This window comes from Epinephelus moara, chromosome 8 (genome assembly GCF_006386435.1).
Source record: "Epinephelus moara isolate mb chromosome 8, YSFRI_EMoa_1.0, whole genome shotgun sequence".
NCBI lineage: Eukaryota > Metazoa > Chordata > Actinopteri > Perciformes > Serranidae > Epinephelus > Epinephelus moara.
Window position 1 is genome coordinate 29839598 of NC_065513.1, and position 12277 is coordinate 29851874.

At 43.2% G+C, this 12277-nt stretch overlaps 1 protein-coding gene across 2 annotated transcripts in view; it reads left to right on the forward strand.

The window, feature by feature from the left end:
• The first annotated feature begins 10329 nt into the window (after positions 1–10329).
• sema6a (sema domain, transmembrane domain (TM), and cytoplasmic domain, (semaphorin) 6A) overlaps positions 10330–12277 on the forward strand; it is a 79050-nt gene continuing 77102 nt past the window's right edge. For both annotated transcript variants that reach the window (XM_050051290.1, XM_050051291.1), the window contains exons 1-2: positions 10330–10494; positions 11401–11518. In XM_050051290.1, the coding sequence (XP_049907247.1) occupies positions 10395–10494; positions 11401–11518 (218 nt within the window). In that variant the 5' untranslated portion in view covers positions 10330–10394. The remainder of the gene's footprint in view (positions 10495–11400; positions 11519–12277) is intronic.

The following is a 12277-nucleotide window of genomic DNA, read 5'->3' on the forward strand; positions in this document are numbered from 1 at the left end:
AGTGACATTTTGTAGTGAGGGCCAGAAGCTCCCACTTGCACTTTGGGCCCCTGGGCCTGTGCCCAGTAGGCTTGTTCAGTAATCCTTCTGTTGGTATTGGTACTTGATACCTTCAAAGTTTTGACAAAAATAACCTAGTAACACCGAGCCATTTAACGGTCACAACAAGCTCTCTGTTGCTGCTGTCTCTGGAGCTGGTTTCCTCAGCGTTCAGTTTAATGTCTGCGTGGTTAGCAAGAGCTAACACAGCAGCAGCAGCAAGTATCCACCAAGACAAACTCAAACTGGCACCTAATGGCTCGACTACCATTAAACCTGTTAATTACCAGCCGTGTGATGCAAATAGTTAGCCCTGTCACTGTGTGTGAGGCCAGGTGGACTCCTACAACTATCCCTGGCATGGAGCTCACACTCCTGCAGCAGCCATACCATAAATTCAGTGGTGTGGTGAGGTCAGGCACAGTGTTTTTGACGAAGTTGGCAGCTCAGCATGCCGACCAAAATGTTCCAAGTATTGTTATACTACATGCCTCTCCATTCACATTATAGGTAAGGAATGAAGACCTCTGTTGGTATTGGTCAATGGTACTGGTATTGCTACTGGTATCATAATGTTTTTTTAATGATAACCAGCCCTAAGTTAAATGGTCAGGGGTTTACCAAAGCCAGTAGGGTTTATCCTTTGAGGACTGTAAATCTCTGCACACAGTTACATATCAGTGTATCCAAAAGTCACTTAGGTGTTTCAGTCTTGTTCAAAATGGTGGATCTACTATACTGACACCTCACCTCTCCTAGAGTCACAGCGTTAGCATGGCTAAAAAGAAAAAAAAAAGTGAGGGTGAGAAACCCACAGAGTCGAGCAGAAAAGCTTTGAGAGAGTACAGGGCCATTTTCAGGAATATTCAGCAGGTATAAATGCATTTAAAAAAGCCCCTTTATTCTTTGTTTTATGTGTTGAATAATTCTTGGTCATGTTTCAGGCTAATCTAACTCTGTGTAGCATATTTTTGTCTAGTGCTAAACCTTTTAGCTCTTTGAGGTTTTCCACAGTCATTTTGGGAGCTCATCACTGCCCCTGCAGCCTAACAAGTTCTTGACCTACTTTTAAAAACAATGTAGTGAGTTGTAGGTGGTTATCTCCTCTCATCTTTCTCCTCGGTTGATTTCTGCTGGTGGCGGGGTTGGTGTGATGTCAGTTTACTTTGGATCATTCTAAGACAGAGAATACCCATAACTCCCCTCCTCTTCCCGTCTCTGCTTTGCTATCTTTTCCTTTCTTGTCCTCTCCTCTACTCTGGTCTTTCTTGTGCCTTATTTTCTGTTAATTTCCTCTATTCTGCTCTCCTCGCACACTTTCATTTTACTTTTTATTCTCCTTATTTCTAAATCTATGGTAATTTGCTGCAAAGAGTGTCCTCAATACATCCTGAAAAAGGATATCCATTGCTTTGCGACAGATAATTGTTTTTAATGATTAAGAAGCACAGAGGCATGTCCAGGCCTAATGGCTTTTAGATCACAGAGGCAGAGTTATAAAGATAGCAGCTTATCTCCAGTCACTGAATCTCTTTGTTAGGTTGCCGTTCTTCCAAGTTGGCGCTTTGCCTCTGTTCTCTTGCTGTTCTTCTGTCCCTCGTTCCCTCTCGTCTTTTTGAGTCGTCTTTGGCCCGCTTCCAGAATCAATCCGTCACCTCTTTAAAGGGAGACGTTCTTGCATTTGGGCTTCTGTTTCAATAAAGGGCCTGCAGCGACAGGGTGCCTCATTCATGTCCACTTCATTGTCTTTTAATAATCAAACCATGATGGATTACCTCCATATAGATATTCATTTAAAAGCAACATCTAAGGGATGGAAAATGGGGGAGGAAAAGGGAAAACACCAGTATGCTTTTTGATAGCTGAAGGGCTACTTGCGGGTGTGTGTGTGTGTGTGTGTGTGTGTGTGTGTGTGTGTATTTGTGTGCTTATATTGGAGGCTAGTTTGGCTCTTGTTTTCAAAAAGACAGGCAGGTTCCTCCCTCTCGCTCCCTCTCCATTCTCTCCTCTTATCATGGCCTCCTGGGTTCAGGCAGACAGCTCCTCCTGTCTTTTCTCTCTGATTTATCAGGCCGGGGCTGACAAGTGTAAACACCTGCCAGAGGATCCTCCCCATTTGGGAGCCCTAGGTGGTTGGATGTGTTCCATTTTTTTTATCCCATATGGTGGATCAATGCATTATTCTCACCTGGCTGTCTGTCTAACCTTCTTTGCACAGTCTTCTTCTCCTCTGCTTTTATACCTCATCCAAAACACCATTTCCTAGAGCCTGCCTGCTAACAGGTGTTTCTATGGATGGTGGCCTTTATATGGCTGAGTTGTTAAAGTGTACACTTTTAGTGTGGTCTGGCGTTGTGGGTGTTGTGTTCACACCCGCGTGTAGGGTCTGTTTCTGCTCTGTAACGCTGTGCGATTGTCACACAGCAGAAACTGAGTTGCTGAAATTCCCCCGCTGTCATTCATCCACCTGTAAAACCACTTTCTCTTTTATTCAGTTCCAGCAATCATGAAGAGAAGCACACAGGCAAACTGCTTTTTTCGCTCAGACATGCTTTTTACTACTTTTATTCATGTTCAAAGCATGACTTTATCTCTAGTGGTATAGAAGTGTGCTGTTGGGTTGGATTTTATTTATCCAGCTTTTGAGCTATACCTTAAACACAATGCAGGTAACTTGAAATGCTCACAAGATTACAAAAATTACTTCTAAAACCTCTCAAGAGACAATAGGTGCGGTTACGAGGACCCTGATATTCTGATAAAAGTCAGAATAATTGCCCAATCAGAATGAAAATGCCTAATGTAACCACATCAGTCAGAAGAGACCGGCGCAATTCAGCCCAATCAGAAGGAACTGAGAGCTGTGGTGTAAACCTTTGATAATCCATTCAGTGGGAAAATATTAGTTCCTTGTAACCATGTAAACACTTCATCCGATTGTTTCTCTCTGGTTGGAATAAATATGTTATTTCTGTGTCTGTTTGCCCCACGTGTGGGTAACATTATCTGAGGTACGGGGTGCGTGCGTCACACACGACATGCCGCAACAGCTATTTCTACGTGCTACGTGCCCCCTCATTTTCAAGCAGTAGCCTCATGTAACATTGTTGTTACAGGCTGCAATATGGAGTCCAAGGACATCATGTATCGTTACTGGTTACAGTAACCTTCATATGAGATGTTTAGGGAACACTGGTAAATTGTAACATCTGTAGATAGTCTGCATGTGAGGCATTTAGGGGACATCTGTAATTTGTAGCTACAGAAATAACCCTGGGTTACACCTACGTTACTTACAATTAAATTGTATTAACAGATGTACCCACTTCTTCTCCTTTTATATTTCATGTATTGCATGAATTGAATTTTCTCAGTACAGTTGGGAATCCCCCCCATCCTCTTCTTCTTCTTCTTCTTCTTCTTCTGTTATATATCCAACAGATTAGACGCTTCACAGATTAAGTTATATTCTGTTTAAATGCTTTGGGACATGTTAATGCAAATCTTATTGGATCACTTCATTGAGTGTTCATGGAAACAATTCAGTTAGGATCTCTCATTAAAATAAATGCAGTGAGACTGAAGAAATATTGCTCATGAATTGTCCACAGAACATATTGTGAATGGTTTTCTTTTGAGCTACTTTAAATTGCCCTGTCAAAGGTGATGTCTGTGGATCATCATGAGTAACAGAGACAAATATGTGTCCTTGTAATTTGGTTCAAACCACTCTTTTATTAGTATACAACTGAAGAAAAAATACAAACACTCTTTATGGTACTCTGCCTGCGTCACCTATTACAAAATTCCAATTAAAGATACAAATAGCAGCACCTCCTCCACATTTGGTCACCGGCCACAATTACAGACACATAACAGCACATTGCCAGTAAGCCACCCCTTCTCTTTGGCATTCCTGTCATCTGTAAACCCTTCAGCACCAATCTGCGGACATTACCCAGACTGCCAAATATAAACACAAGCAGGCCGCGCTCGTATGAAAGCTGTCAGACAGCATTTACAAGAAGCTGCTACTACCTTCAGATTGAACACTTCCTTCCAGACCTGACGAGAATCAAGTACAAAAAGACAAATCTCTGTTGTTCTCAATAATGACAGTGACATGTTCTGAGAACATCGTGTCCATGTATAAACAATGTGATCACGTGGGATGTGTGCGTTCTGTAGACAGAACATACAGTACGAGTGAATGCTTGTCCTTAACCAACAGGTCAAGTATTCCATACAGCTGTGCTATGTAAATCCACTTATATACATAGCAGCTATTTAGAATATGTGACAGTGACTCAAGGACAGACTAATGGCCATGAAGCAAACAGTGAGCAGCACAAAAGAAGTCCTCCAAGTTGTAACCCCTCATTCAGAACGACACATACATTCTGATCTGATAACCCCATCAACAGGACCACATCAGTTAAAGGGGAACACCACCCAAATAAAGAATTCCAATATGTTATTTCCACGGCTCAGGTGAGTTCAATCAATATTTGAGAACATGAGCGATGCTCTTAAAAAGCCAGAAACCAGAGATGTGAGTCTCAAACTTGTGATGTCATCAAATAAAGTCTGGAGCTGCTCCATAGACAATGAATGGGAGCCTGATTTTGTGGACTCACAGAGTGTTTGTTTTCTTTTTCACACCCAAACATACCAATATACTCTGAACATTCCCATGGGTGCTCTCAGTGTCATCTATAACATCTCTCCTAATTCATTCCCTATGGAGCATCCCCAGACTTTATACTAGGGATGCACCAAAATGAAAATTTGTGGCCGAAGCTGAATAATATTAAACGCTTGGCCGAATACCGAGTACCGAATACTGAATGCCGTTTTTTAGTTTTTGCAGATGAACCCCCTCCAGATTAGTGTTGTCACGGTACCAAAATTGGGACCCACGGTACGATACCAGTGAAAGTATCACGGTTCTGAGNCTCGTTTCTCCACTGATACGCCACATACCTGTGTGCCGCCACGGCTCGGCTGTCCAGGTACTTTTGGGCAGTCATGACAACAAGTTATTCACCTGGAGCTGTAAGCTGTTATCATGCGCCACCGTATTTGACAGGAATATGTATTCCTGTCCGTGTCTGTGACCCCCGTTCAACCCACAACCGGCGGGATTCGCCATTTCGTTTCTGCTGCTGGTTGAAATCTGTACTCACACAGCGTGCTGAATGATTTATTTTGCCCGCACAAAACTATTTTTAGTCGCAATTGCGAGTGCGGTGATGGACGGAGTAAAATATCGCCACACTGCCGACATTTTACTCCGTCCGTCACCGCACACTGTTTGATTGCATTATCAAAACACACCGCTATTATTCGGCCTTGCTTTTCACTTATTCCACCGAATACCGAATGTGTGTTTTTTGCAGTATTCGGCCGAATATATTCGGTTACCGAATATTTGGTGCATCCCTACTTTATACACTATGACATCACAAATTTGAGTTTTATCACTCTTGTTTTTGGATTTGGGAAAAAGTTGTTTGTGTTGTTTTATATTTTTGGACTGTCTTAGAACATGGGAATAACATTCATGAATTTTGAAACTGGGTGTGGTTCATATCTGACAGAACTAATAAATTCCCATTTAAAAAAAATGATGAAACCATCATGTGATCCTCCACCGCTGTGGCTGAAGTTTGGTTAGGTTCAGGCCAAAAAATGTCTTGGGTAGGGTTTAAGAAAGAACAGCTGCCTGCCATGTTCAAGTCTGACTCGTTGTTGACGCATCCCTCCACCCCAGCCACCTCCCTCTGCGGACTTTGTGGCTGTGTAACAACGTCACACCACTTCCTCCTTTCCCCCTGACGGACAAGGCCAGTAGAAGGCTTAATCACTTGAGTGTAAACATACACTGTTTTGAGGCATTTGCTTGAACGACTCACGCTGTCTCTTGAGGGCAGTTTCTAAATCAGAGGCATCAGTCAACAGGTCTGCTATGATGTAATTAAATGGCAGCCTCTCACCTCATTGCGCAGTCTGATGGCTTGCACAGTGGGGGCCTTCAAGAAAGTAATGGCCGGGACCTTCTCAAGATGAACTAGTTGTGTGTGTGAGTGTGTGTCGCCCAACCAAGCTTGATTATGTGTGTCTGGACTCATGTTTTGTGTTTGTTTGCACACTTAACTAGACAGACAAACTAAATGTCGGCAACATTTCCTTCCTTTTCCTCACCTGAAGTCCACTGTGGCTGACCTTTTCGCTCTAATAAATGTGTTATGTTAGTGTATATTTACGCTCCCAGCGCCCATAGCTAACATGTTGAGGCTACAGCAGTAATAACATCATTAGGCCTGATAATGTGTTTATTGTTAAAGCTAATGCAGTTTGGGGCGATTGGCCCCATGGGGCTGCTCCGTCTGGGGAGAGAAAGTGGCTAAGTGAGTGTGTCTGCTTTGAGTTGCATGAATTTGTTTATTGCTAATGGAGTTTGTGTGTTTTCTTCAAGTTTTCTGGTCGTAGCTGTGCACATTTGGGTCTTGCAAGGACACAAGGTGACTGAGGAATGTGTGTGTGTGCGCATTCACATGTGTGTAAAGTTATTCATAAGATGGCGTGGGTATGTAGAGGGATTCTGGGGGGTCCTTGTGTTTTTATTACCTGCTGGTGGCCTCCTGCCAGCATCCAGCTTGATTAACTCTCCCCTCTCTGCTTCCACACTCACACACTCACACACACGCACTGCCAGCTACTTTATCACAGAGAGTGTGCGGGAGGTGTAAGGGAATAGCAGCTAAGGTTCTCAAAATGTTATCTATTAAAAGCCTGAGGAGGAGGCACAGGGCTCCACTGTTGCGCTTTATGTCTTCTCTTTGGTTGCTTTTCAAGGAGAGCTTTTACAAGAGAGGAAATCCACACACTTCCACCTGCGCAAGTGTGGTTTTTGCTAGTAGGTAATTTATAATTGAAGTTTGAGCACATGTAAGCCTTGATTCCCGGATCCTGATGTTCTCAGTTTGTGTGCTTAAACATGCAGACTACAGTGCTGTACAGACAGTAGCAGTTTAGATCAGGATTTAACACACACACACACACACACACACACACATACAGTCTCACTCACACACAAGGAGGCAATTTGCTCTTCCACAAAAAGAGCGTAATTCGGTAAAGACAGACTGCGTCTCGCTCCCTCCTGTTACCCATGTGTGGCAGCTGGTAATGAAAGGGCCACTGGAAGGCTTAGGAGTTTCACTTAAGTCGTTTTGTGCTCAATTTATTTTGTGTATCACAGGAGGCAGTGTGAGATGGATTGGCTAACAGTTTTTAGCATCCTATTACACCACATTGATATAGATGGAGGATGTGTCTCGCCTTCAGCGGCGGACGATTTTCAGCACGTGCAAGATAAATGTCTGGAGTACGATCAATCCCATGAGATTCATTTAATGACACTAAAGCATCTACATTCACATGCTGCAGTAGAAGCAGCTATTATAGTGTCACATTTGATTCTGACATAATCAAGTCATATCTAGAAATATAATTACAGAATAATTCCTTTTATTAGACTAGTACAAGGCCGGATCACATCTTGTTTTCTTGCTCAGTGCAACCCCCATTTGTCATTCGCTGCTCCCTCAGGGTGAGCCTCTCTGCCTCATGCCACTTCCTGCTCATCAATCAGTCAATTACCAGAGGACTTTGGGTCAAGGTTCAGAAGGCAAACACAACCTCCACAAGCGTTTACTGTACTCTATAGAGGAAAGAGAAAGCCCATTTTTATTTACAATTTGTAGAAAGTTGGAACACACAGCGCAAGAGAAGCACGGTCAACCTTCGCCGTATGATAAAGGTGAGGGTGAGGGAAAATCCATTTTAGTATTTTTCTCTTCATAAAATATAGAGTGCGGTGCAAAAAAAATAAAACAGTGTAAGGATAAGAGGAGTAGGCCAAGCAGTGAGAAAGGAGGAAGGAGAGCGGAGCGGCTTGTGAGATCAAGGTCGTATCCAGGCTTTAGTATTGGTATTCTCCTCAGTGTTAAAGTGATTCTCCCAGTGAATAGTGTTTTCATTCCTCTCCTGAATGAGATTCACAGGAGCATGGAGAGAGGGAGAGGGAGAGAGGGAGAGAGACATGACAAAGAAAAGAGAAAGTAATTCCCTCCCCTCTCTCTCTCCCTCTCTTCCTCCCCCCAGTTCGTTCCCCCCCCTCGGACATACAATAGCGAATGAAAATACAGCGTGGGATAAACAACTTTTATCAGACTGAAGCAAATGAAATCGACTATTTTATTCAATTCTTCATCCCTGAAGCATCCCTTACTCTATCTACCCGGCAACATCTCACCCCTGCAGCTTCAGCCGAGGAAAAAAAAGAAGAGCGTGCTTTATGCAAATTAAATGCTTTATTCTTGATTAGATTACAGACGCAATAATTGTCTAGGATGATTTATGGGTGTAATTTGTTGCCACAAACTGCAGTAGAAAAAGGCTCAGTTGCCATGGTTTGCGCAATGAAGACATGAGATCAACACAATTTAGGACATCTGTTATAAAATCCACTTCACGTGGCTCGTATAGATTACATTAGAAAATTAACTTGTTGAGGACATTGTGTTTAATAAGATTAAAAGGTAAATGATCAAGAAAAAACACCCAGGTGTTTCTTTTCCAGGAAACAGGCAGTCTTCAAGGTTATCAGGTGGGCACAGAGAATCAACAGTTGGCATTTAAAGGTCTAGCGTGCAGGATTTAGTGGCATCTCGGGATGAGTTTGCAGCACTGACACTTCATCCATGTGCCAAGCGTGTAGGAGAACTACGGTGGCCAAAATGGAAAGGGGAAAACGAGAATGGCCCTATCTAGAGGCAGTGTTTGATTTGTCCATTCAGGGCAACTGTAGAAACACGGCAGACTCCATGGATGAGTACATACTCTGTATGTAGATACAAACGGTTCATTCTATGGCAACGAAAACACAGTAATTAGGAATATTATATACCATATCTGCCAATAGATGCCCCTAAATCCAACACACTGGACCTTTAACGGAACAGTGTGTTGGATTCAGGGGAATTACGTGGCATCTAGCAGTGACGATTACAGATTGCAACCAGCTCACACTTCTCATGGTTATGATTTTCAATGTTCTCTGTTCAGGAGGTTTTTAAGGGGGCTGAATTATCCACAGAGGTCTCTTCCGCTCCAAAACAAACAAAACCAGTGATTAAAAGTGGTAAAAACACTCAATAAAGCAGTTTCATGTTTAAAAAATCAGTGTTTTTCCAATACTTAAATTGCGGAGGGGCTGCTAACTACGGTGACTGATGCAAAAATGCTACTACTGGGCTACTGTAGAAACATGGCAGTGCAACATGACGATCTCTGTGGTTGATCCTCACTTCATATTAAAGGCTCTGTCCGAGGTTACGAAAACACAATGGCTCTTGTTCTCAGGTGATTATACGCTAAAGAAAATAAACTTAGTATATTAGATTTCATTTCCGCCAATATATCCCCCTGAATGCTACACATTGAACCTTTAAGGTAGAATCCAAGTGCAATAAGAAATGAGATGAAGAGGAAAGAAAGGGAAACACAAGCCTGCGGGTGGTTCTTAAACCAGTGCTGTAGTAAATTGGAGAGTTTAATAGCCAAACTGATGCACCATATCAGCCTGCGGTAGTCATCTGCCTGTAGGAGTTAGGATGTGGGATTGCTACCCTTGTAGGAGACTGACAAGTGGGAAATTAGGTACTTGCCATGCCATCCCGCCCCATCTCCAGGTACTGCTGATACTTTACAGCAGGCTAATCTCAACAAGAGCTCTCCCACTTCACTAAGACCCTGTCACATACAGAGAGAGAGCGGAATAGAGAGGCACAGAGATCTTCTCTGCCTGACATCGATCTATGACGCATATTACCAACATAATCCAATTAATTCTGTTTCGCTTGCAACGCAGCTCCCTTGAGTCATCGAAAATGCATATATAAATATATCTCTGACAGATTGCAACGGGCTGTGCAAAATGCACAAACAGCTAATTCAGGTGGACTTGAGTTTGTTTGACTAACTCCTTTCTTTTTCCGCCTCTCTTCGCTTTCTCCCCCTCCTCCAGGCTTCTGTGTTTCTTTGTTTCACACAAAGAATGCAGAAACCGCGGAGGGAAAGTAATTGAGGAGGCAGTCAGGTGAAAACAGATTTGTTTGACAAACTTTGCTTTTTTCCCTTGTCTCCTTTCCCCCCCATCTCTTTCCCTTCACCCCTCTCCATCTTCTCCTTGTCTGCCACTTCTGTGTCCCTTTGTACAGGCTGAGGTAAATCTGTAGCAGAGGACCAGCAGCAGCAGCAGCAGCAGCAGCAGCAGTGTTGGTGCGACCATGAGGTCAGAGGCCTTGTTACTCTACTTCACGCTACTGCAAATAGCCGGGGCGGGCTTCCCCGAAGACAGCGAGCCTATTAGCATTTCACACGGCAACTGTAAGTATATTTTTCTTTCACTCTTTCACTCTTTCTTTCTTTCTTTCTTTCTTTCTTTCTTTCTTTCTTTCTTTCTTTCTTTCTTTCTTTCTTTCTTTCTTTCTTTCTTGCACACTGTCCTTCCACTCATTACAAGTCCTCCCTCGCTCTCTCCCTGCACTCTTTTCCCTCTCCTCTTTGTCTTCCACTTCGCAAATCCCCCTCCTCGGTATCTCTCTCTCTTGTTCCATCCTTTTGCTCCTCCACATCCCTCTCAACCCTTGCTTCCTCTGCAACCCCCACCTCCCCCTACACTGAATGGATTTTGGTGGCATGGAGTGTAATTTGGCGCCCAAGGATAGGCCCTCTACACACACTAAAATGAAGGACTTAAAGCAGCATTTGAAACGGAGCCCACCCCACATCAAAGGATAATCCGCTATTTTTCTGTTGGGCTCCTAATGCTGTGTGTGATAGTGTAAACGCTGTTGCAGGCTACAAAGATACGGTCATTGTTTCCTCTGTTTCTCTGTGTGTTTCTCCATCTGTCCTGCCCCATCCGACTCTCTCTGGGCCTGACGCTGTACCTAACACTGCTAGCCAGGAGAACTGAGAGAGTAGCCAGCCAACCAACCAGCCTCACATAGACCTGCTCCTCTATCAGAGCATTTGTTCAAACCAAATGCTTTCATCCAAAGCCACTAACAATAGAACGATTGCATGGCATAGTGCAGCACAGTTTTAGCCTACAATTTATGGTCACGGGAGGAGTTCAGCCAGCAACTGTGGTGGCGTTTTTCTCATCCAGCTGAGACACATGGTTTGACATTTGACCTAAAACCCAAACTCAGAATGTTCGTATTACTACAATTACTGCAGTTATAAATGTAACACATGCAGGGATTCATTTTTGTCCTCTCCTTACAGACACAAAGCAGTACCCGGCATTTGTAGGCCACAAACCTGGCAGGAACAACACGCAGCGGCACAAACTGGACATCCAGCTCATCATGATCATGAACAGGACGTTATACATCGCCGCCAGGTGGGTGATAATAGCTGTGTGTTCAGATTTTTATGCCTCTGTGTCTGCGACAGCAATGGCCGGAGGCATTATGTGTTTGGGTCTGTCCCATTCTTGTGTGCACAATATCTCAAGAATGCCATGAGAGAATTTCTTGGACTTGGACTTATGTATGAACTGATTAGAATTTGGTGGTTAAAGGTCAACGTCAGTGAAATCTCACAAGTCACGTTTCTGGCCATAACTCAAGAATTCACCTTCTAATTATGACAACATTTCACACAAATGTCTAATTGGATATAATAATGCAGTGATGACATTTTCATATCCAAAAGGTCAAAGGTCAGCTTCACTGTGACATCATAATGTTCTGCAAAAACACTTTCTTGGCCATTATTCAGCGTCATAACTCAGGAACAGAAGGGGAGACATTTGGTCAGATACTGAAGTGGTGACACTAATCTTGGGTGTCCATCTTGGATCTGGTGATTGTATAGATCTTCTGTGCTGCTGCAAGGAAGATGTGTGAAACCTCAGTGTTTTAGAATCTGTAACTTCTGTGAAGCAACATATGTATTTGGAGGTGTATTTGTATATGAGTCAGGACAGACATGGATGTAAACTGCAACTTGACCGTTTGGTAGAGTCATGCGACTGCGGAACAAAAGTTTCAGACAGAGGCTGACAGACAGATGTAAATTCAAGAAGACGCTCCAAATAACCACAAGTTTTACTCCTGTTCTTTGTGGAATAAAAGTGCTGGCCACTGTAGATAGGATT